This window comes from Mycotypha africana, assembly GCF_025528875.1.
Source record: "Mycotypha africana strain NRRL 2978 chromosome Unknown BDF20scaffold_8, whole genome shotgun sequence".
Taxonomy (NCBI): Eukaryota; Fungi; Mucoromycota; class Mucoromycetes; order Mucorales; family Mycotyphaceae; genus Mycotypha; species Mycotypha africana.
The window spans coordinates 714,517-737,773 of record NW_026515732.1 but is presented as its reverse complement, the minus strand read 5'-3'; the positions used below and the strand labels follow the sequence as shown (position 1 = coordinate 737,773).

Genomic DNA, 23,257 nt, shown 5'->3' with positions numbered 1-23,257 from the left:
TAATCCTTGGATCAGAATATAACAGTTTTTTGCCTTGTTTAGCATTTCAGTTCTACGACACCAAGTGACCTATATTACTTTCTTTCTGCTGTTAACATACAACTATATGTGTAAATGCTCAGCAAATTCTTTTTTAATGTCTTGTTTACCTGGACCCAGCCCCTTCTCCTTTAGCTTTTTTCGGTTAGAAAAGAAACATCTTGTTCTAACATTTTTATATTGTCCTGTATATATTCATAGTGTAACATATAATCTATTTGATAAGTAGCGATTCCTTTGTAGCTATAATTCTTGAACACAACAATGCCGATGGAAGAAGATGAAGGCTCCTTCAATGAGAGTCGATCCATGCTTACCAGCAATATATCAACAGACCGCATTCAACAGCAACATAGCGATAACGAATCAATCGTTATGAATGAGCAAGAGTTAAGAAAAGAACTGATTCAACGTGCCACGATTCGATTAAGAAAACATCTATTGGAACAAAATTTGCAAGAAGTGATGTCTCAAATTATCTCAATGCAAGCACAGCTTGAGTCGATACGCGTTGACACTGCTATTACACTGGATACTTTTTCCAGTTTGTTCAATGACGGTAATGGCGAGGAAGATATTCCTGATCTTGATATGGATGAAGATGGCTCAAGTACAGGCACTACAGCTACCACGAATAGTACAGCTTCAACAACCTCAGTGTATAAAATGAATCGTCAGCTGGGCTTTCTTGAAAAGCGGCTTTCTGCTCACCAATGGAGTCTAGTTCAATTACAACAACAACAGCTTCCGATTTACGGCAGAAAACAAAAAAAGAGATTCAGTGCTACACATGCTAGCACACCTACTTTGCACAATCCGGTACAAATGCAAAAGCGAGATTCCAATATATCGACACTTACTGCATTATCCATGTCGAGACTATCTTCCATCTCACTTATATCTAGTATTTTTGGCGATCGATCTACTGCTGCTCCTGATGCTTTTTATGAGAGTCCTGCAACAAGTATCGCCAGCAGCAATTGCAGTGATTGTAGTAGTAACAGTAGGAAGCAATCGACATCACAGATGTTACAACACAATACTTCTACCAATAACAATCAAAAAAAGCATGATAATATCTCGCATATGAAAAGTATGCACAGTACAGAATGGAAACCACTTTTCTTTGAGCAGCAGCAGCAGCAGCAGCAGCAGGACGGCGATGTGGCTGATGAGGATCAGCCCTTCTATGATCTGGCCGGCAAACACAGTTTTGGTGTCGGAAGCTTCTGTGGCAGTATATATCACGAGAGCTACAACGATGACGGCGCAGTATCCTCCTGCAATCATGATAACCCTCAACCTCGGCCATTAGCATCGCAGAATAGGTGGAAACAACGCCAGCAAAGGAGAAAAGAGCAAAATTATCAACTACAGCAGCAACAACAGCAACAAGTACTTGAAAAAAATACTGATCATGAGCCCATCTTTACTAGTAAAACAACCAATAAAGACAGTGTGTCGTCATATTCATCATCCTCTTTTAGCACTACGAACACGTTCTCGTCAGCAGATGTAGCAGAAAAGCAATATCACCTGATAGAGGAGGACTATGATACCAATGAGCGAAGCGACAACAACAATAATATTCTTTATCATCCATTATCACCACCCACCCCAAAAATCACGACAAGAAAGAACATTGATGATCCGGTCCTTCTTCCACAGCATACGAGTAAAGGAATACAGAAAGAGTATGACAACGATAACCATTATGAAATCAAAAACTGGCTGTCCCATCCTCCTGGCTGCGATCCCACCAACAACTGTTGCAATTACAGCAACCAATATCATAAGGAGCAAATGGGTCCTATTGTAGATCGAAACATTCTGGATGAAGCGATGAGCTTTATAGCTGGAATAAGCGAAAATGGCGACGATGGTGGTTTCCAAGAGGACTTTTACCTATTGCTAAATCATCCGGAACTGTTAAGTAAACCATTTTCAGAAATAGAACCTGCCATGCACGAATTGCGTAAAGCATACTATGACCAGCAACAGAACGAAAATCACAGCGGTCAAATGTTCACTATCATGTCAAAAATACCTAAAGGTGTGTTCCAATCCTTGATTCAATACTCTCGCGGAGCGCTGTATGACATTACATGCCATACATTACAATGGTGTCGATTTTTGAGTGTTTTAGTGGCAGCTATTTTGCTAACTTTGTTGAAAGGCCCTGATGATATACGCCGTACCCCCTTTATCACTCGTTAATTTCTACTACTACTACAATGATTGAAGAAACACCATTCTTAATATGCCATCCAATCCCCTTCGTTTTACAAAGCAACTATATCAACAGCCAATCTCTTTTTATGTAAATTTTCTATCTATATTGCCAACTTATATCAACCCCATACGATCTATCTTACGGAAATCCCTGCTATTCACAAAACGTTATATTCATATACAGTATATACCTATCTTATGATGTCTGACTTGTTACAGAAGAATTCTATAAAACCCTATGCTTTCAATAAACAATAATACATATCCACTATACTTAAATACTATGTTTAGGTGTTTATTACATAACCTAAACCAATATTGAAATTTGGTTCAAGAAAGAGTTCTCTCAAATAGAGGGATATATGAATGATATTTTTGATGTTTTGTCGTATATCGTAGCGTGAATATAAGGGGGAGGGGCTATTTATCCATGTTGGTCAAATTTCAATATTTTAGACACGGAAGTTTTGGTGAGGCTTGGTTTCAACTTGAGTAATAGCTTTCATCAACTTATCAATAGCTTCTTGCTTATTTTGCTGGGCCATAGAACGAATCTCTGCAATTTTTTCCTCTGTTTCTTGCTCGACTTTACTAAGACTTTGATCTGATTCACCCGAATGCTATCATTTCAATTTTTTTTTAATATAGCAATGAGTCAATACTCACTTTTTTCAGTTTCATCTCTACTGGAAGAAGAAAAAAGTTGTTGTCAACTAGTTTTACCTGTGCGACAAAGTCTTGATATTCGGCATTCTTGCGTGCCTTCAACTCTTCGATTTCCTTGGCAGCTTCAGAGCGAGCGTCCTTCAAACGTTGAACACGGTCTGCATATATTTGATATTAGCCAGTATCAAATTTGACGACAGACACTAAAGAAAAGGAGTAACTTACAAGACTTGGCCTTTTGAACAATTTTAGCAGCTTCACGTTCAGCGTCTAAGAGTGTATTGATACCTTGAGAGTTGGAGGCAGACTACAGATGGTGAAATGAAAAAGTGTTTCAAGGTTTAGATGTATGGTAAACCATTGCCAACCGCTTAGTTGCATTTCAAAAAAGCTTCGTTGACACATACCATATTGACTAATTTGAGAGTTGTTGCGCACGTTGAAATGAGGTGTAGAAGCAAAAAGGTATCGTAGAGTGTCCAAGAGGGGGCAAAAATGAATTATCAAAAAAGTGAAGAGTTTCAGTTTCTGTTACAAGTTACCATTCACGAAGAATCATCACCGGGCCAAATTCATTCAAGCTGAATTTTGGATTAGCGACGAACAACGACGAGCCGCTCCGCCCTTCACTGTGGTAGAAGCTGGCTGTTGTCGAAATTCCTCACTTTGAATGCCGCTGGCTTTTATGGCGAATCTGGTAAAAAAGAGCTATGGAATCTGTCAATCGAGAAGTTCTTCCTCTTTTATTGTCTCTTTATAGTAGCAGCCATGGTAAAGCATCCATCCAAAACACATATGCATACATCCTTTATCAAAAGTAACGATCCATCATCTAACATAACCTTTTCTCCATTAGTCGCACAGGTATATACGAGCGAATTTAATTTTTCTACGAAAGGTACAAAACGAGAGATCTGCAAAATGCTCTTCTTCATGTGACATTGGATCATTTTCTTCAAATTTGAAAATTGTTCACTTTGCTGCAACGCCTGAAGAGAGTCATAGTTGTTACCCTCTCGTTTTTTGTATCTACAGCTTTCTCTTTAGAAATTGTCAACTAACGCTTCCTTGATTTCTCAATTCTTCACTTGGCCCTTTATAGAAAGTATGAGGGTAAGTTGACCGATCTTTAATAGTTACTGATTTTTGTATAGAGCCGTAGCTAATCTTTTTCTGTTCACTAGCTCCCCGTCACGGTCACTTGGGTTTCGGTCCCCGTAAGAGAACCAGACAACACCGTGGTCGTGTTAAGGCTTACCCCAAGGATGATTCCTCCAAGCCCGTCCACTTAACTGCCTTCATGGGTTACAAGGCCGGTATGACCCACATTGTTCGTGATCTTGAACGTCCTGGTTCCAGTAAGTACTATTAATCTAAATTAGATTCCCAATTCGGTGATGGAAAAAAATAATGATCTGACATTTTATTTTATCTTTTCAACAGAGATGAACAAGAAGGAAATCGTCGAAGCTGTCACCGTCATCGAAGCCCCTGCTATGGTTGTTGTTGGTGTCGTTGGTTACGTCGAAACTCCTCGTGGCCTCCGTACCTTGACTACCGTCTGGGCCGAACACCTTTCCGAAGAAGCCAAGCGTCGCTTCTACAAGAACTGGTACCGTTCCAAGAAGAAGGCCTTCACCAAGTATGCTCAAAAGTATGCTGAAGGTGCTAAGGACATCAACCGTGAACTCGAACGTATCAAGAAGTACTGTTCCGTTGTCCGTGTTATCGCTCACACTCAAATCTCCAAGGCCAAGATCCACCAACGTAAGGCCCACATCATGGAAATTCAATTGAACGGTGGTTCTGTCGCCGATAAGGTTGAATGGGCTCGTGAACACTTCGAAAAGGAAGTTACCGTTGGCTCCGTCTTTGAACAAGATGAAATGATCGATGTCATTGCCACCACCAAGGGTCACGGTTTCGAAGGTGTCACTCACCGTTGGGGTACCAAGAAGTTGCCTCGTAAGACTCATCGTGGTCTCCGTAAGGTTGCTTGTATTGGTGCCTGGCATCCTAGCCGTGTCATGTACTCTGTTGCCCGTGCTGGTCAACGTGGTTACCACCGCCGTACTGAAATTAACAAGAAGATCTACCGTATTGCCAATGGTGCTGATGCCAAGTCTGGTTCTACTGAATACGATTTGACCGAAAAGAAGATCACTCCCATGGGTGGTTTCCCTCACTATGGTGAAATCAACGAAGACTTCGTTATGCTCAAGGGTTGTTGCGCTGGTGCCAAGAAGCGTGTTATCACTCTTCGTAAGTCTTTGACTGTCCACACCAAGCGTTCTGCTTTGGAAAAGGTCTCCCTCAAGTTCATCGATACCTCTTCCAAGTTCGGTCACGGTCGTTTCCAAACTCCTGCCGAAAAGCACCAATTCATGGGTACTCTCAAGAAGGATCTTTAAATTGGTTCATTCGTGTCTTTGAAAATTTAGTAGATATGTTTATTGATATCTGTCCTCTAAAATAAAAGAGATATAAAATGCTTTTTTGTGCCTTAAAAAGATTGATTTGCTGTATAATTTTTTCACTTGCTTTGAAGTGTCTATAAGTGGATATATGTGGGATGTACGTGGGGGGGTGTGTTTAAATACCAGATTTGTACTTGCTACGTGTGAATGCTTACCACTTGTAATGTTGATTTCATGATACTTTTTTCAATGTGGCGTTATTCAACAATTAAAGTAGGTGGAAGCAGGAGTAAATGGTTATCTGCAACAAATACAGTGGTGAGAGTTTTTTTTTTTTTTTAAACTTTTCTAGGCCAATTCGGGCAACAACCTTACAACAATTTCTTTTGTTTCTGCATGAAAAAAAAAGTCTGCTTCTGTTTTTGGCCCTTTTTTATTGTATATATTCTTATCTTCTCTCTCTTTATTACTTTTCCTCTTCCTTTACCTCTTTCTTTCAAAGCAACTCTTTCATATATATCTCCATTTTATAGTGCTGCATTCAAACTATCGTTCATATCTACATTCTGTACGCAACAAACCAACATTTTACCGAATAGCCAAAACAAGGAATTGAAACAGCAAAAGGGCGGAACTACGCTTTCGATAGACAAGACATAAAAGAAAAAAAGCCAAGGCACGCGCTTTACATACCATCATGACAAATATGTTTTATAGTAAAGCATTTCTTTCGAACAATAATGATGATGCTGAAGAAGAATGGTTTTTATCACAGCTGGATAAAATGTCTACTACTGAAACACCACTATCACCGCCACTGGGCAAGAAAGAACGTGCGCAAACAACCAGACCGTATGGTACGAATGGAAGAACTCTCTCCTTCTCAGGTGCATTTAGTTGCGCCAACAACAAGGGCTGGCATTCATTATGGTCTAATCCGACTTGGCAGACTAGTAATGATGCTTCTTCTGATAACAGCAGTCAAAGAACCCGTTCTGTATCTGCCTTACAACTTCCTTCTATCTCAAACCTATCGTTATATAATAATATTTCCTCAGCAACCACGGCAGCAGTAGACGATTATTTTGGCAACCACGATTCTACAAATACAGCTACTATCTCTTCGGCTTGTACTTTAACTCACGATTTCAATAAATCAGCTTTTCCTTCCCCGCTCTCAACCGGTACAACGGTTCATGCAGCGTGCACACCTGCTGCTGCAATAGGTACAGCACCGATGACTGATAACCGCCAAAACAATGAGAACAATAATATAATAACAGCAAATTACCTTTATAATTTGAAGTTGAATGGAAATAATGATCGTCTTTGTTGGTCGGTTGATTCTATACCGTCACACCCTTTAAAAAGCACACTCAACAGGTACTGTTTAAACAAAATATGTACTACTGATGTGGACGCATAGTATCGAATTCTTATTGAAAACTGAAATTTCTACATGATAGACATCCAATAGAAGAACGCAGGCATTCGATTGCTGTCACCCCTCCCTTTAGTACTTTACCTTGCTTTGACGGTGTACCCCCTTATTATCGCTTGCAGACACCGGGTGTTGACAGTAGAAGCTGGGATCCTATGCATCCTAATCGTCCACCCACGCCTCCATCGTATTCTTTCGCAACTGATTCCTCGTACGTCAATAAAGAACATACCCAGCAAATTCAACAGCAACAAATAGATGAATATTTCAGTCGAAATACAAAGACGCCATCGATACCTACTGTCCAAGATTTTGGAAAAGGCATACCCAATGATCAATTAAAACCAGATCAAAGTGTTTACAAGGTTCAGTTTAGATGTAACAGAAGATTCAATTACTACTACCTATCGGCAGATACCAACATAGACGTGAAAATCAACGATTCAGTCATTGTACAGGGTGACCGAGGATATGATTTGGGAGAAGTAACAAAGATCATACACAACAAGCAGCTTCACGGATGCCACACCGTCAAAAGAATATTTCGCATTGCTACCACTGAAGACATGAACAGTTATACCTTGCTTAGAGAAGACGAAGCCGAGGCTTTGGAATTTTGTAAAGAGCTGATTAAAGAAAAGGAATTAGATATGGAAGTTGTTGAAGCTGAATACCAATGGGATAGACGTAGATTAACATTTTATTATACCTCCCCTGAACAGCGTATCGATTTTAGGGAATTGGTGCGTCAGCTCTTCAAAATATACAAAACGCGTATATGGATGTACCAAATAAATCATCAGTTAAAAACAACCGAATTTCGTAAATAATAAAAGCAAGGACTGAAAAAGATTTACCTTTCAATTTTTGATGGATACTAAGAAAAAAATGATAAAAGCCATTATGGGTTATGCCTTTCTCTTAGTTTTTCTATCCCATTAAAATGGGATCTATGCTTATAATTTTTGCCCGCCTCTCCATGATTAGAGTTATATTTGACAAAAGTCATAATAACCCGAAAAGCTCAGTAGATGTTGTGACGAAATAAGTTTAAAACTGTGTGGTTTACAATAAGTATGCTTTCTATAACGTTAAGTAGTATTCAATCCTTTGTTGACTTATTTTTTCCGAAATGTTTACTTTCCGCGGCCATTTTCCCTCGAAGCTTTTCTATAGGAAGGTGTTTAAGAAGTAGCCCTTTGTTTTACTTTGTGATGAATCATAACATTAATTTCTGCGATTTTAATATAGAGTTATTGCTGCTAAAGTAATCCGCTAAAGTCAACTCTATATAGAATCGTATGTACCAATCTGAGACTATGGTTTCAACTAATTTCCCCTCGCGTTTGTCCACACGTTCATAAATACTTCAGAAATGAACCTTCAAGTTGATGTTACTTTTGCATTTTTCCTTTCTTTTTTGTTTTTTATTTTTCTACTTTACATCTTGAAAATTTACATATACTTATTGCGCTTCGACCCCATCATTTTCACCACCTAATTATCCCGCTATGGCTTATTATCTCATCATGTTTGCTTATGCAATCCTCATAAGTCTTGTAGTAACAGTATTCGCCCAAAGTCCAACCAAAACGTCGAATACAGAATTCGTACAAACCTCACCGGCTTGGCTCTCGCAAGTTTCTATTCCACCCGGTGTACCTAGGAGCTTACCTCGTGACGAAGACATCAAAGCTGGGCCTATTGTACCTGGCTCTATCAAGCTAGATACTACAAAATACCCCGAGACCCTCAAACAGCCACCTACAGATCACCCTGAGGTTCAAGCTGTTATCAAACAGCTCGACTTTTCCAAGGTTCCTCAGGCTCCCGTTAGAATAAAGAAAGAATGGTCGCCCGATGTGACTGGCTACAATGTCACGACGGATCCTGATTGTTGGTGGACGGCTACTATCTGCAAAAAGCCAAAGGTCAGTTATATTCCCGAGGACATTTACATGTGCCCGAACAAAGGAGACTGGGGGCTCAATTATGATGATGGTCCGTACAAAAGTTGGTGGCCTACCTCTGAAAAGGACAAAGAATACGATCAACCGAGATTTTACAATTTCTTGATTGAAAAAGGCAAGCAGAAAGCCACCTTGTTTTGTAAGTTACTAGCATTTACTGGGTGAAACATCTGCTTTTTTGAAGTATTAACCCATGTATACTTTTTGTAGTTGTTGGCTCCAATGTTGTGCATTATCCTGAAGCTGCTCAACGTGCCATAAGTGATGGTCACACGATTTGCTCCCATACTTGGTCTCATCCGCTCATGACGACGTTGACGAACGAAGAAATTGTTGCCCAGCTCTATTGGACCCAAAAAGCCATCAAAGAGACGACAGGTGTCACTCCCAAATGCTGGCGACCCCCTTATGGTGATGTCGATGATCGTGTGCGCGCCATTGCCTGGCAGATGGGTATGAGGACTTTCCTATGGGATCAAGACACCTTTGATTGGAACTTGGCGAGTGGCACTATCCAGCCTGGCCAAATAGATCAGTCCTTTGAAAAATGGATTAAAGATAGGAAATCAGGAAATGATACAGACCATGGACATATTACTTTGGTAAGTTATTCATTTTTCCCAGTCCCCCCTCCCATCCACTCCTTCTCATACTTGTTACTTACTACTCTTACATTCTATAGCAACACGAGAACAACAATCTTACAATACAAATTTCAGAAAAATGGTTACCTGAACTTCAAAAAACTCATAATGTTATGCCTATCCATCAGTGTATTAATGATCCATCTCCTTATTGGGAGCAAAGCTGGGTATATCCTACACTTGATAATCCTGGTCCACCAAAAAACAACATAAATACTCCCGCAACCGTAGCCCCTACCAAAACTAATATCGCATCAAGCACCTATTTGGATTTCTCCAAATTCTACCTTTGCTCTTTGCTTGCTGGAATCGTTTTTTCATTATCGTTTTAAATAAAGCAATAAATACGCAATCAGTCTATATTTTTTACTAGAAAAACTTTAGGTCATCAAAGGATGCGAAAATGATAGCAGCTGTTATTTCTTCATTTGTCATTAAGCATAGATTGTTTGTCTGTGCTGGTTGTACAAAGTGTTTTATGAACAAAAAGATATAGAATGCTCCATCTTCCAACGTTGTCGCCTTTGAGTAAAACAGCTCAAAGCATTGCAAATTCTGTCTATTTTACCTTTACATTTTCAGCTATTTAGAGACATCTCTGAGAAAAACTCTCTCGCGTTCTTTTTCCCTCTTTTATTTTTTCCAGGCAAGCAAGAAAAAGAGCTTGCAAAATGTCGACTAAAAATGAACAAGATCAGTTGAATCTAAAAGAGTCTTTGACAAAAGCATATGCTCTTGTCGGTGAAAAGATAACATTGAAAGAGAAAGGTATTTTGAATCGTCCAACGGAGAAAGTCGCTCATTGGAAGCAAGCGTTCTAATCAATATAAAAAGGCTCGATTGAGGAAACATTACTAAATCGATTAGAGAAACTTGATATCATTGAGGGAGTGAAGGACGACCCCAAAGGATCGTTTGTTAAACAGTGTTTGGATGTTTTAATCAAGATACAAAAAGCACTATTAGAAGTATGCTATACGTCTACAAGCGAATTTGGACAAGTAAAGGAAAAAGGTCTGTTTCTGTCAAATCAGAAAATAATAAAAAAGGGCATAAAATTTTCTCCCTCCTCAACCCTTTCTTCGACCATAGTAGAAACCGAGTCGAGAGATATTTTGGGTGTAAGAGACTTGAGATTGGTACACACATTGTTACAAGTAATTGTATCATGGGGTTTATATCCTTGTTTCTTACCTGGAGTGGGTGTTCCATTATCAAAAAGAGTAAAATCTGGCTACATCAATCACGAGTTATTAACAGCAGAAGAAGACGGTCATGAGGACAAGAGAAGGACTCCTTCGACGATACACCATACAAATAAACAACAAACATTATTGAGGCTAGTGACACCATTAGTGGATATGATTGCTTCTAGCGATAAAGTACCTGATAGCAAACAATATACCACAGTAGCCTCTATACTACTCAATAGGCATTTACCTGATCTTTATGCTGCCTTATTACAATTAGCCTATGCACCTAACTCAGCATTTAACAAGTCTAATACCTCCTCTTCGTCGACAGATACCCCTCCTACAACAATAACAACAGCAACAACTACTACTACTACTACTACTACTACTAATAGTCAACCTACCCATAATGTACCCATGACACCAGGGAATATGATGGCCATCAAGTCAGTCAATGCAACGATAACACGATCAACAGCGGCAACAGCGACAACAAGTTACTTATCGAAAGAAGAAAGAGATAAATGCGCTCGTATGTTTATGTGGCTATTCGAAAAATCCGATCTAGTAAGAAGCATGGAATCATTAATGGGTCTCCTCCGCAGTGATAGCAGCAGCAGCAACAGCGAGAGTCAAAGAGCGTCTTCCGTTACAGAGCCTGTACCCAATTGGTTACGTACCATAAGTGGTCGTTTCTTGTCTCGAATTTTACTGAAACCCAATGGTGTTTCTGTCATATTGAACTTCATCATAGGAGATGTGGAGCAGCTGCAGCTGTCTCAATTAGAAAGCATATCCAAACTCATTCTATCCGTCCCTCAACAAATGCCATCTATTGAAAGCTACTATGCCGTCATCACGCCTCAACTATTGCACATTTTACAAAATGAACCCATCGCGTCGCCGATGTGTCAAGCTGTGATTTTCATTGTGGGTCGGATGGTTGCTAAATACCCGGAACTAGCAAAGAAGTACATTATCGATAAAATTGTAGGGCCATTGTTATCCATCTGGGAACAACAGCCTCTACCATCAGAACCTACCGATGATAATGATGGTGATGATGAAATCAAGATAACTGAAGCTGAATTAGTGAACATGCTCCATATTCTGCATCGTATTCTCATGGGAGGTGAGCCTGGTGTCATTACCCAGACCCTCCTTTCTTCTTCGATTCATGTCTTGTACCACCTGTATCAATTCACTTGTCAGTCCAAATCCAGCTTAAAAGAAGTTGTGTTGGACCTGCTATCGACCTATTTTCGTATTACTACCACATCGGATGCGATTCATGAACTAAAAAGGATTTTGCTCGATTCCGCGGATGTCAGTGGCACGCGCCTCGCTTATTTCGCACCGGGCCCTACGATAGGCGGTGGCGTGGTGGTGCGTGTCAGGAGAAAGCCTAAGCTGTTGGCAGGTAATGAACTGCCTATAGATGCTTCGATCTTGGTTGAGTTTCTACAAAAGAGTGAAAATGAGGATTTGTGTGGAGACTTTTTCGTATTTCTATTGAATGAATATTCTTCACTGAAGACAAGACAGTCCAGTGACCCACGAATGTAAGTCAATGACAGATACAAAGCTGGAGATTAGTGTTGCTCAAATGATTGTCTATTTTACCCCCGCATTTAGCATCTTGATGATATTGCATCTCATCATGGGAATGCTAGACACGTTGGGACCTGCCATTTTAAACAAACCTACACAAATTATTTCATTTGCTAATAATGTGATACAAGATCATGCCGACAAGCTTGATATCCATCACAAGACGGCGACCGAAGAACAGAAAAAGCAAAAGAAAGTGTCGGGTTTTCCCGATATGCTGAGTAATATTGTAAGTCAGGAAGAGTTTGAAGCGATGAATGAAGACCACGATGAACAGTTGTCCACGGAAGACGATGAAGAGTCTTTGATTTTGGCTATCAACTTATTAAGAGCTGTTATGCATGGTAATACTTGGCAAAGAAACGGGCACTTTGTGACTCTTTGAGTAACCTTTATATCATTTAGGAAATGACAATTTGAATGAAAAGGCAGTTCAATTATTAAAGTCCTCCATGGAACCGTTGAAGGTCATCGAAAAACAGCATCCTTTTGAGCTCGTGTCCGAAGCGGTCAATGAACTTTTATTGGCATTGACTTCTTTCCTTTCGTCAGAAAGTATTTCTAAAGCGACAACGAGCAACAGCAGCTCCTTAGAGGCCAGTAAGGAGAAATACAAGTTGGCAATGAAATCACTTCAAGATGAGTTGTTACCGATTCGTGCCCATGGCATGGGGCTCTTGAAAGAAATGGCGCTTGCCAAAGATCCATTAGTATCCAGTGGAGAAGGGCTGGACCACCTTTTGGACATTTTTACGCGTTTAGTACAGGATGAAGATAGTTACATTTACTTGAATGCTGTGAAAGGACTATCTGCTATGACAGATGCCTATGGAAATGAAATTATTAAAAAGCTGGGTGAAGTATATACGAACAAGCAGCAAAAGTTAGATAATAGATTGCGAATTGGTGAAGCTTTACTACAAACGATACAACGCTGTGGTGATGCTTTAGGAAAATACGGTAAAAATTACAGCGGAAAAGTGACAACTTCCTGTGACTTTCCTTTATTAATTCATTTCATGTAAAATAGCCCACACGCTGCTTGAACCTCTTGAAACAGTTTTGGGAAGAAGAGATGAAGATAGTCATTTACGAGTATCTGCGCTATCGATCCTAGGGATGGCTTGTCAAACATGCCCTGTGGCTCTATCGGCGCATATGAACGGATTGATTGATTGGGTTCTGAACATTCTCGAAATTGAAAAGGTACCTGAAGTAAGACGAGCAGCGACTGTATTGATTTTGTCTTTATTCCGAGGTTTAGCAGCACAAACATTATACGAATACCCTACAGAAAGCCTGAGAAGGACTTATAGAACTTTGCGATATATTGAAGAAACAGACGCCGATGAACTTTGCCGATATCAGGCCAGAGTCGCATTAAGTGATTTAGACGATATCATGCGAGGTGAAATATTTAAACATCCACAAAGTGCTTCATTGAATGTCAGGTATAAGTAGGAAAAAAAAAAGAAATAAAAGATAATGGCATTTATTCGTCCTTGTAAGAATATATGAAAATGAACCAGAAATGTAGTTTGAAAATATGTTGATAAAATATGTATAATAAAGAGACATCAATAATCCTTTATGGAAAGAAAAAGCATTCTTGTGCTTGATGTTGTATGGTATGTGTGTGTGTGTGTGTGTGTGTGTGTGTATGTATATATATGAAGTAAAGATCAAATAGAAATGCGTTTTTCAAATGGTATGACAAAGGCTTACAATCGAGCTTTGCGTGGTTTAACTGATGAACCGGGGAATATACTGTTACGATAGATATATGATCAAGCTGTCACTGCACCCATCGCTCTTGTTAAAAAGGAAGAGATACTGAGATGGTGGATAACGATGGAGATGGGATCACGTCGTCTGTTTCCTGTGACCATAACTGAGACTGGTTTTCAAAGTTGTTATTGTAAATAAATTCATGCGTATCATTTTCAATTTCATGTAACATGAAAGTGTCAAATGTTGCTACTGATGTTGCATCGTTATCCAATGTCCACTGAGAGGGGTGTTTTCCACTTCGAGGGCAACTGCTCTATTGTTCGTGCAAGCCAAGTTAATTAGCCAATAGTACTCTCCTATTGTTTAGTACAAATAAGCATATACATACACTATGCGCAGGCATCCATTGTCCACAAAGTTCACAGGTAGCAGGTGTTTGGAGGATAATAGGTGTTGTAGTGCGGAACATGTTATGCATTTAAAGAGTAGCGATTTGTAGGCAAAGATGAAGAAGAAGGAAGGAAGGAAGGAAGGAAGAAAAAAAAAGAAGGAAAGCCGAGTTAAATTAGGGTTTTTATAGGCATTGAGAAATTTTATTTTAACGGTGCAACTTACATTATGTAGAAGCAGCAAGTGGATAGTATTTATTTACTTTCTACATGGTAAAATGCACCCCAATTTTTTTAACCTTTCTGTTCCTAACAATAAATAAATGGCTGTCGTGTATGTGTGTACGCTCGTACGATGTAGAGCGTATCAAGGCACACACACACACACACACACACACACACACATACACACACCTCCCTGATTCAAGGGGTCTTTTTTACCATAATTAGTTTTTTCTCTTTGTATTGAGATATTTTCAGTTACCAGCATTTTCTGTGAAGCTTAAAGTTTAGAATCAAGTTTTAATTTACTTGAATGTAACACTTTGTTTACTGCAATAATAATGCGGCAATAAAAAACTGGCTGAATACAAGTGTAAGATTGAGTAATGTAGCATTCATCCCATAGACACAAACGTCCGCCCCTGGAAGGGCTTTAAAATCACTAAGCACACTCAATAGACTTTCTCGTATACACAGTGTACCTGTTAGCTACATAGTCTACATAGAACTAAGATGAAAGAAAGGCCATTCTACATGTTGAGATGACGTACCCCTGAGTATTAGTCATTATCTGTAATAGCGCTACTATTATTCTTGCTCCTCCTTGCTCATATTGATAAGTTTCTTTTGTGTCTTATCTTCTCCTTTATTGTTGTTTATCTGTCATTTTTTGCTCTTTATTTCGTGTAACTCATTAGTTCATTCTCACAGATAGTGCTTCTTTCTAAATTTTTTTTTTTTTTTTTTTTTTTTTTTTTTGTTATCAACAATGATATATGATGGGTACTACTTTATCATATATCAACGTAAAATGATAGTAACAGCATTTGCACTCAGAATACAGGTTTGAAGTTTGAATCAAACGACCATCAGTGAATTCGGTGACTGACCCTCTACAGTCGGTTCGTCATTGACTTACGAGTGATGACAATGCCACACCAGGCTCTAACAATTTAATATTTGCGTTTGTTTCATACACTTTTTCGTTTTTGCCGTCTACTTCTTCTTCTTTTGCTTCTGCATCATCTTCGTAGCAAGTTTGAGACAAAACATAGCTGATTGTTTTGCACATGAGCATATTTTCACGCAAATATGGTATAGTCCAAAATGACATGAGAATTGTGATCTGCACTTACTCTAATATGCTTCAACAATCACAACAATTATATAATGCATTACCCATAATATGCTCCAATTTTTTAGGCTAATTATTTCCCCTGCAATTGAGAATAACTGTTGAAAAAATGCTTCTCATCCTCCCTCATATGACTTGTGTTACAGTAAATCAGTTGCAGTTTATAGAAAATACTCTGTTAAAGTAATAAGGGACCGCCTCTGGAGGGAATAGAATTTGCTAGACTTTTTGGCATTGTATAATATTCATTGCCTCTGACGCCATAGTGTCATGCTCTTATGCTATGAAATGCATGTACATAGAGCCGTAATTCATTCATGGTGGGAAACATAATTCTCTCGTAAGATACTATACTTGTAGTATAAGCTTTCATATAATCTGCTATAATTTTTCGACATCTTAATGAAGTGGTGGAAAGTGATGACGCTTCTATGTCTGTGAAACTTGGCTTAATGTTGCAGTCATTGAGTCACTAAGCGTAAGCTTTTTCTGTAGTAATCCAGTCAAATTTCAAACCGTATGAATTCATTCGCTTACGTAAGATAATTATCGTCTTGATAGCTTGCAGGACTAGCACTTTGCTTCACGAAATATGTTTTTAATGGTTAAGTTACTCTAGAAAAGTAGGATGAGAATTTGAAGCTTTTGATATCTACCAATCAAACCGCACTTTCAATAGGGTTAAGCAGTTGAACTCGCGTTGAGTCAACATCGAGAAACCAATCCTTTTCCATGCATTTTTGGCTGTCAGCCTCGCCTTAGCTAAAACCTTCTTATCCCAGCAGTACTTTAAATAGTACATGTGCGTAAAACCCATATCCATATGGATGACAAATGTACGCATCTTGTACTACGCATGCAAATTTATCCATGTTATGTCTTTGATTCTGCAAACCTTATGAGAAACCCCCCACCTAGAAAAGACAAAATATTCTCTCGCGTAGAATCTTATCTATGCCTATCACTTGGAAATCTTCCAACATGCTGGTTACCATGGTAAACGTTCTCCGAATGCTCATTGGGTCCTAAAAAGTGTAAGCATCGGACACAGAAAAAGGTGCTCATCTTTTGTCATGGCTTGCCTTATCTCAGTTACCATATCAACGAGGACATTTTCTCCACTGTAAGGCGTAGTTTGTATTAACCTTTTGCTCCATTTACTTTTATAGTATCGACATAGTAGTTTAGGCTGAATGGTTCCCTTTTCCAAAGAGACACAGCTTGAATTGCCTTGCCAATAACCCATTCATATATAAAGGTAGGCTTACTTTTGCATAACCCCCCCCCTTTCTCCAATTTTCACTTCAGTTAACGGTCTCAAATACAATAGTATACTCTTCTTTTTATTCTCATTCTACTAGACACATGAGCAACAGCGTCGATTGGGTTTATGCATCTGGCTCAACTTGGGTATCCTTTGATCCAATGGCTCAACAGATGTTGGAACATCTTTGGAGAAAAGAGTACGCTGCCACTTGGATCGCCAGTCAATCATTCAGAGGACCTGTGTTTGTTGATATAACAGAAATGACAGCTCTTTATGGATCCTATGCTTACACTATCGCAAGAAGGAAATGCTGAAGATGATTGATAATTTGTACCATGCAAATACAAATTTGTCAGAATGCAAAAACAAGTGACATAGTAGCGCAACAGTAGCAAGGGAGCCGTTCATCTGAACCTTAGAGAAAACGACCTACAGAATGAATGTCTGGTGCTACATAGCTACAATAACTGTAAATTGATATTGCAAGCATATGTATGCATCATAGAGAATCTTTTATTATCTTTATTCACACACAATTTGGTTCAAACATTGCGAATAGTAAACTGAATGACATAGTATATACGTGCTGCTTATTTAGCATGAAGTAGAGAGCAAAAGATGATTTTTTCCATTGTAGTGATGGGTGTTTTATTGCAAACTTATTATGTAAAAGAAGAATGCTCATTGAATGCTTATCTCTCTCCTATATCACGTCTTTTTTGAAGTAGTTTTCTGTCTTTTTTTTTTTTCACTGTACTAACCAAAATCAAGGGAGCTAATTCAGACACAGTTTACTGTCTCGAACCTTTTATGTTGTCGCATGTGAAACGCGTTTATTTTTCGTGATTCTCAATTTGGCGCTTGTCCGCTTCGATTGGTTTCAATTTTTTAATTTGATTTTTGTCGTCTACAAACCACACTTTATTTTTTCATTGTCCCTCCTCCCCCATCTCTCCAACCCAATTTAATCAATCTTCAAACTGTCGAATAGTCAGGGCAAAAAGATGACTGTAGATCCAGAAAGCGACTTTGAGTACGACGATTACCAGGAAGATTCTGGTAGCGATTTCGAAGATTATACACCTACTCCAAAGGTAACGGAGAAAAATAAATAAACATCATTAACTTTTGTTGTCTAGAGATATATGGAAAAAAATTCACTCAACGGCCTTGTGCATTTGTTTTGCTATCACTGCTTTTATAGAAAGCACGCAAAAGCCCAGCACCAGCAAAAACGAAAGAACCAGCCAGCACTTCTACTGCAAAATCATCTGTCAAGAAAACTCCAGCAAAGAAAGCTGTGTCTGCTCAAAATACGAAAGCAACCCATATTGACAGTTTCTTCTCAAAAGCATCGGCTGCTTCATTAGCGCCTTCTTCCTCTCAAGTTTCTGCATCATCACAGTCGTCATCACCCGTGACCTCAAAAAAGACAGCAACGTCCGTGGATGCTGACGGTGATATAGAAATGGAACCTGCAAGCAAGCCTGCTAGTAAAACCACAAAGAAAATGGGCTATGATGAAAATAAAACGATTGAAGAGATCTATCAGAAAAAGACACAGCTCGAACATATTTTACTGAGACCCGATACATATATTGGATCGATTGAAACAGAGGAGCAGGAAATGTTTGTCTATGATACAGAGGCGGATATGATCAAAAAGAAGAAAATCCGTTATGTTCCTGGACTGTACAAAATTGTGGATGAAATCCTTGTCAACGCAGCAGATAACAAGGTGAGTAGAGATACCGTACAGGAGCAGCACTGTAAGCTCTGTCTACCGACGATGATCATTTCTAAACACCTTTACTTTCTGTTTCACCTTTTTAATGTCGTGCGATGACTTTAGATCCGTGATCCATCCATGACGTGGATCAAAGTCCAGATCAACAGAGAAGAAAACTTTATTTCTATCCAGAATAACGGTCGCGGTATTCCAATTACAATGCACAAGGAAGAACAAGTGTATGTCCCAGAACTTATTTTTGGCCATTTGCTCACTTCCTCCAATTATGATGACAATGAGAAAAAGGTGACAGGTGGACGTAACGGTTACGGTGCAAAGCTATGTAACATTTTCAGTACGGAATTTACAGTCGAAACAGCCGACAAGGAGCGCCAAAAGAAATACAAGCAGGTGTTTAAAGACAATATGTCAGTTATCGGCAAACCGCATATTACAGCGAACAGCCGAGGCGAGGAGTACACACGTATCTCTTTTAAACCAGATCTTGCCAAGTTTCACTTGACAGAAATGGACGCTGATTTTGAAGCTTTGATTAAAAAACGTGTTTATGATTTGGCAGGGTGTGTCAAGGACGTAAGTGTTTATCTGAATGGCACCAAAATCACAATCAAGACCTTTGGTAAATACTGTGAACTCTACACCAAGGCCTTGGACTTCCGGAACGCCGAAAACAAAAAACCCATCATCAGTGATACAGCTAGTGCTTCTGATCGTTGGGAGGTGCATTTTGGTGTTTCAGATGGTCAGTTTAACCAAATCAGTTTTGTCAACAGTATATGCACTGCCAAGGGCGGTATGCACGTCAACCATGTGGTGGATCAGATTATCAAAGCTATTCTTCCAGAAGTACAAAAGAAAACAAACAACAAAAATGTCAAACCTTTCCAGGTCAAGAATCATATGAACCTGTTTGTCAACTGTCTGATTGAAAACCCCTCCTTCGACTCTCAAACCAAAGAAAACATGACGTTGCGTGCTAGCGCGTTCGGTTCAAAGTACGAGCCGAGCGAAAAGTTTATCAAGGCTATTTTGCAGTCGGGTATCATTGACAATATCATACGATGGGTCAAGTTTAAAGAAGATGAACAAATGTCAAAGGCCGATAGTGGCAAAATGTCCCGTCGCCTCAACATTCCTAAATTGGAAGATGCTCACTTGGCGGGTGTGAAGCCCCACAACAAAGATTGTACGTTGATTTTGACCGAAGGTGACTCAGCCAAAAGTTTGGTCCTGAGCGGTCTTTCTGTCGTGGGTCGGGATAAATTTGGTGTCTTTCCTCTGCGTGGCAAAGTGTTGAACGTACGTGATGCTACCAACCAGCAAATCATGAACAATGAAGAAATCACGAGTATCAAGGCCATCTTGGGTTTGAAGCATGGCAAAGAGTATACAAGTGTGGATGAGCTACGTTATGGTAAACTCATGCTCATGACTGATCAGGATCATGATGGTTCGCATATCAAAGGTCTTTTGATCAACTTTATCGATGTCATGTTCCCTTCACTTCTGGATATTCCTGGATTCTTGCTAGAGTTTATCACACCCATTATCCGATGTAAACATAAGCGTACGAAACGTGAAATTAGCTTTTTCACCATTCCAGAATATGAAGCCTGGGCAGAGGAAAACAATAGAAATAAGGAATGGCAACCCAAGTACTACAAGGGTCTGGGTACATCAGACGCCACCGATGCTCGAACCTACTTTAGTGCCCTCGATATACATAAGAAGGAATTCGATGTGGCTTCAAGAGAAGAACGTGAGTTGGTGGACATGGCCTTCAATAAAAAGCGTGCGACGGATCGTAAGACTTGGCTACAGACATATGAGCCGGGCATTTACATCGACCATAACGTCAGCAAAATCAAAATTACAGATTTCGTCAACCGTGAATTAATGCTGTTCAGTATGGCCGACAATATTCGTTCTATCCCAAGCGTAGTCGATGGCTTCAAGCCCGGCCAAAGAAAAGTCTTGTATAGTGGCATCAAGAGAAACACCAATTCTGAAATCAAGGTGGCCCAGTTTGCCAATTATGTAGCGAGTGTTACTCAATATCATCATGGTGAAGCCAGTGTGGCAGCCACGGTCATCAACATGGCGCAGAACTTTGCAGGAAGTAACAATATCAACCTGCTCGTACCCGCCGGTCAGTTTGGTACACGTCATTGCGGTGGCAAAAGCGCTGCCAGTCCCCGTTATTTGTTCACGCGTTTGCATAAAATAGCTCGTTTCATTTATCATCCTGACGACGATGACTTGCTAGATTACTTGATTGAAGAAAGCATGTCTATTGAGCCCAAGTGGTATATTCCTATTATTCCTATGGTGCTCGTCAATGGTGCGGATGGTATTGGTACCGGTTGGAGTACCAACATTCCCAACTATAATCCTATGGATATCATTGATAATTTGTTCAGATTGATGAATGACGAGGAAATTGTACCCATGGTGCCGTGGTATAGAGGGTTCAAGGGAGAAATGATACCGGCTGGTCCCGGTAAATTCATCACGAACGGTAAAGCAGAAGTGGATGAAGCCACTGGCCATATCAAGGTGACAGAACTGCCCGTGCGTTTTTGGACGGATACGTTCAAGAAGAATCTCGATATCATGCGTGATGGAAAGGACAGAAAAGTTGAAGTTCAAATTATAGTAGGTATCCCCTCCTTCAGATACCTTTATAACAGCAACCACGAAATAATGAAAAAGCTATCTCACTCGCACTCTTCACTGCATTAGGACTATTTTAATAACTCGACAGATGTGGCCGTCGAATTCCGTATTGATATTGATGAAGAAAACTTGCGCAAAGCAGAGAAAATAGGATTAACCAAAGCATTGAAAATAACAGATAGCATTTCCACAAATAACATTGTTTGCTTTGATAAAGATGGCAAGATCAGAAAGTATGAATCGCCGGAAGAGATTCTGAAGGAATTCTACGAACTACGTTTAGAATATTACAGAAAGAGAAAGGTACAGTAAGAAGGCGTTTGTTGGGCGGGTCAAGAGACCAATGTAGTTGATAACTCATTTCCTTTTATGTCATGTATTTAGGAACATTTAATCTATGTACTGACAGATGAGTATGAAAGACTTGAGAACAAGGCAAAGTTCATCGAGCTTGTCATTAATAGAGAACTTACTTACTTCAACCGCAAGCACGAGGATGTGGTGGCCGACATGAAAAAGTTTGGATTAAAGGAAATTTTCCCTAGAAAGAAGAGCGCACTCGTAGTAGAGGAAGGCGCAGAACAGAAACCAGCTGATGACGAATCGGAAGACTCCTCGGGATACAGTTATTTGTTCGATATCAAGGTCCGTGAATTTACTGCGCAAAAAGTGATTGATTTAACAAAGAAAAGAGATTTGAAATACGAAATGCTCGAGGAAACGCGTGGTACTCCTCCTACAACGTTCTGGCGACGCGATCTTGAGAAGCTAAAGAAAGAATGGGAAAGCTTATTAGAAGAAGATGAGGAAAACGCCAAGCAGGCTAAACCAATGGCTACTTCGCAAACTAAAAAGCGAAAGAGAACCCTAAAGCCTAAAGCACCCAAGACGGCCCCAAAAGCGTAAGAAAGTTTACCCCCAGCCCCCCACCAAACTTGGCTATAATACAGTATTTTACCTTATATTTTAGACGATTTACAATTTTTAATGGACAATATACATTTTAATTTTAGATTTATTAAAAAATATTTTTAGAAAAGTCCATAATATTTTGGATTTGGATACTCATTATTCAGTGATATTCAAGCAGCATTAAGGATGACATAGAATCGAACCCTAGAAATTAGTCTCTATCAGTAAGAAAGTCGCCAATAATGGTTTTATTGATGTTACCTTGCAATAGGACAAACTACAAAAAGCTTGACAACTTTTTTAGTAAATGACGATGTGTTCCGAGACCCCAACCAGATATTCGTTGGTACCTTTTTTGTACAAGAGTTCCAAGAGAGGTCAACTTTGAATTGATTGACATCAAACCATAGATAGAGGGCTGAGGGCCATAGTATAACAGATACCATAGCGGAATGGGATGGTTATATTAACTGTTGTCAATGTTTTTGTATGCGTTCATGGGTGACTTTCAAAGATAAGCACTATAAAATATATTGCTTTCTTAGAGTCAAATGTTGTCTCTTTCACTTTTATTTCACGTTTTTAAGATACATACTATGACCCATGTTCAAAACAATAATTTATGAAAAGAAAAAGCAAATTTTTGAAAAGAAAAAATCAAGTGCTGTTCATGGTAACTTGCCTTTTGAAAAAAAAAAGCTCTCATCTTGCGTAGTGTATGCCTTGGAAGCTTGTCAAAAAGGTCACAAGTGATTTCTGCTTTCAAGATATATGCCAAGGAAAACCTAAATGGCCAACTGATGACTACCTTACCAAAGATATAAAACAAAGATCCAAACCTTTTGTGAACCTTGGAAGAAGAAGCTGGGGAAGAAAGTGAACATGAAGACATTATCCGCTGATCCTGGGTCTTTCGTACTCTTTTTGTTATCTTTGAACGCAGAATTTGAGAGGGAACACGA

General features: G+C 39.4%; 11 protein-coding genes across 11 annotated transcripts; 9 read left to right on the top strand and 2 right to left on the bottom strand.

Annotated features, from left to right (window-relative positions):
- Nucleotides 1-303: 303 nt before the first annotated feature.
- BDF20DRAFT_914881 (uncharacterized protein) lies at nucleotides 304-2,256 on the top strand (the record flags this gene model as incomplete). Its single annotated transcript, XM_053084241.1, has 1 exon — nucleotides 304-2,256. The coding sequence occupies one exon, from the start codon at nucleotides 304-306 to the stop codon at nucleotides 2,254-2,256; it is 1,953 nt and encodes a 650-aa protein (XP_052934101.1).
- A 467-nt stretch (nucleotides 2,257-2,723) lies between these two features.
- On the bottom strand, nucleotides 2,724-3,347 carry BDF20DRAFT_837383 (G subunit of V-type ATPase; the record flags this gene model as incomplete). The annotated part of the gene is made up of 4 exons (XM_053079045.1): nucleotides 2,724-2,891; nucleotides 2,995-3,095; nucleotides 3,163-3,244; nucleotides 3,345-3,347. 4 exons carry the CDS (start codon nucleotides 3,345-3,347, stop codon nucleotides 2,724-2,726), a joined length of 354 nt encoding a protein of 117 aa, XP_052934100.1.
- Nucleotides 3,348-3,667: 320 nt separating this feature from the next.
- Nucleotides 3,668-5,569, top strand: BDF20DRAFT_882382 (60S ribosomal protein L3). Its single transcript, XM_053081721.1, has 5 exons — nucleotides 3,668-3,708; nucleotides 3,794-3,801; nucleotides 4,040-4,050; nucleotides 4,122-4,295; nucleotides 4,381-5,569. Exons 1-5 carry the CDS (start codon nucleotides 3,706-3,708, stop codon nucleotides 5,346-5,348), a joined length of 1,164 nt encoding a protein of 387 aa, XP_052934099.1. The 5' UTR covers nucleotides 3,668-3,705; the 3' UTR covers nucleotides 5,349-5,569.
- Nucleotides 5,570-5,969: 400 nt separating this feature from the next.
- On the top strand, nucleotides 5,970-7,281 carry BDF20DRAFT_651412 (uncharacterized protein). Its single transcript, XM_053075948.1, has 2 exons — nucleotides 5,970-6,737; nucleotides 6,832-7,281. The coding sequence occupies exons 1-2, from the start codon at nucleotides 6,052-6,054 to the stop codon at nucleotides 6,869-6,871; spliced, it is 726 nt and encodes a 241-aa protein (XP_052934098.1). The 5' UTR covers nucleotides 5,970-6,051; the 3' UTR covers nucleotides 6,872-7,281.
- BDF20DRAFT_823873 (PSP1 C-terminal conserved region-domain-containing protein) lies at nucleotides 6,951-7,625 on the top strand (the record flags this gene model as incomplete). The annotated part of the gene is made up of 1 exon (XM_053077838.1): nucleotides 6,951-7,625. The coding sequence occupies one exon, from the start codon at nucleotides 6,951-6,953 to the stop codon at nucleotides 7,623-7,625; it is 675 nt and encodes a 224-aa protein (XP_052934097.1).
- Nucleotides 7,626-8,324: 699 nt separating this feature from the next.
- BDF20DRAFT_824072 (uncharacterized protein) lies at nucleotides 8,325-9,741 on the top strand (the record flags this gene model as incomplete). Its single annotated transcript, XM_053077857.1, has 4 exons — nucleotides 8,325-8,904; nucleotides 8,976-9,269; nucleotides 9,348-9,367; nucleotides 9,448-9,741. The coding sequence occupies 4 exons, from the start codon at nucleotides 8,325-8,327 to the stop codon at nucleotides 9,739-9,741; spliced, it is 1,188 nt and encodes a 395-aa protein (XP_052934096.1).
- A 319-nt stretch (nucleotides 9,742-10,060) lies between these two features.
- Nucleotides 10,061-13,991, top strand: BDF20DRAFT_651428 (uncharacterized protein). Its single transcript, XM_053075949.1, has 5 exons — nucleotides 10,061-10,410; nucleotides 10,505-12,164; nucleotides 12,238-12,557; nucleotides 12,619-13,173; nucleotides 13,244-13,991. Exons 1-5 carry the CDS (start codon nucleotides 10,380-10,382, stop codon nucleotides 13,672-13,674), a joined length of 2,997 nt encoding a protein of 998 aa, XP_052934095.1. The 5' UTR covers nucleotides 10,061-10,379; the 3' UTR covers nucleotides 13,675-13,991.
- A 38-nt stretch (nucleotides 13,992-14,029) lies between these two features.
- On the bottom strand, nucleotides 14,030-14,413 carry BDF20DRAFT_914875 (uncharacterized protein; the record flags this gene model as incomplete). The annotated part of the gene is made up of 2 exons (XM_053084240.1): nucleotides 14,030-14,257; nucleotides 14,333-14,413. The coding sequence occupies 2 exons, from the start codon at nucleotides 14,411-14,413 to the stop codon at nucleotides 14,030-14,032; spliced, it is 309 nt and encodes a 102-aa protein (XP_052934094.1).
- A 2,573-nt stretch (nucleotides 14,414-16,986) lies between these two features.
- On the top strand, nucleotides 16,987-17,567 carry BDF20DRAFT_882341 (uncharacterized protein). The gene is made up of 2 exons (XM_053081720.1): nucleotides 16,987-17,426; nucleotides 17,517-17,567. Exon 1 carries the CDS (start codon nucleotides 17,056-17,058, stop codon nucleotides 17,269-17,271), a length of 216 nt encoding a protein of 71 aa, XP_052934093.1. The 5' UTR covers nucleotides 16,987-17,055; the 3' UTR covers nucleotides 17,272-17,426; nucleotides 17,517-17,567.
- A 252-nt stretch (nucleotides 17,568-17,819) lies between these two features.
- Nucleotides 17,820-22,659, top strand: BDF20DRAFT_882336 (DNA topoisomerase). Its single transcript, XM_053081719.1, has 6 exons — nucleotides 17,820-18,051; nucleotides 18,162-18,695; nucleotides 18,810-21,362; nucleotides 21,450-21,686; nucleotides 21,768-22,519; nucleotides 22,600-22,659. The coding sequence occupies exons 1-5, from the start codon at nucleotides 17,962-17,964 to the stop codon at nucleotides 22,287-22,289; spliced, it is 3,936 nt and encodes a 1,311-aa protein (XP_052934092.1). The 5' UTR covers nucleotides 17,820-17,961; the 3' UTR covers nucleotides 22,290-22,519; nucleotides 22,600-22,659.
- Nucleotides 22,660-22,691: 32 nt separating this feature from the next.
- Nucleotides 22,692-22,901, top strand: BDF20DRAFT_882329 (uncharacterized protein; the record flags this gene model as incomplete). The annotated part of the gene is made up of 1 exon (XM_053081718.1): nucleotides 22,692-22,901. A coding segment is annotated over one exon (156 nt), but the record flags the coding sequence as incomplete, so codon positions are not given.
- Nucleotides 22,902-23,257: the final 356 nt, after the last annotated feature.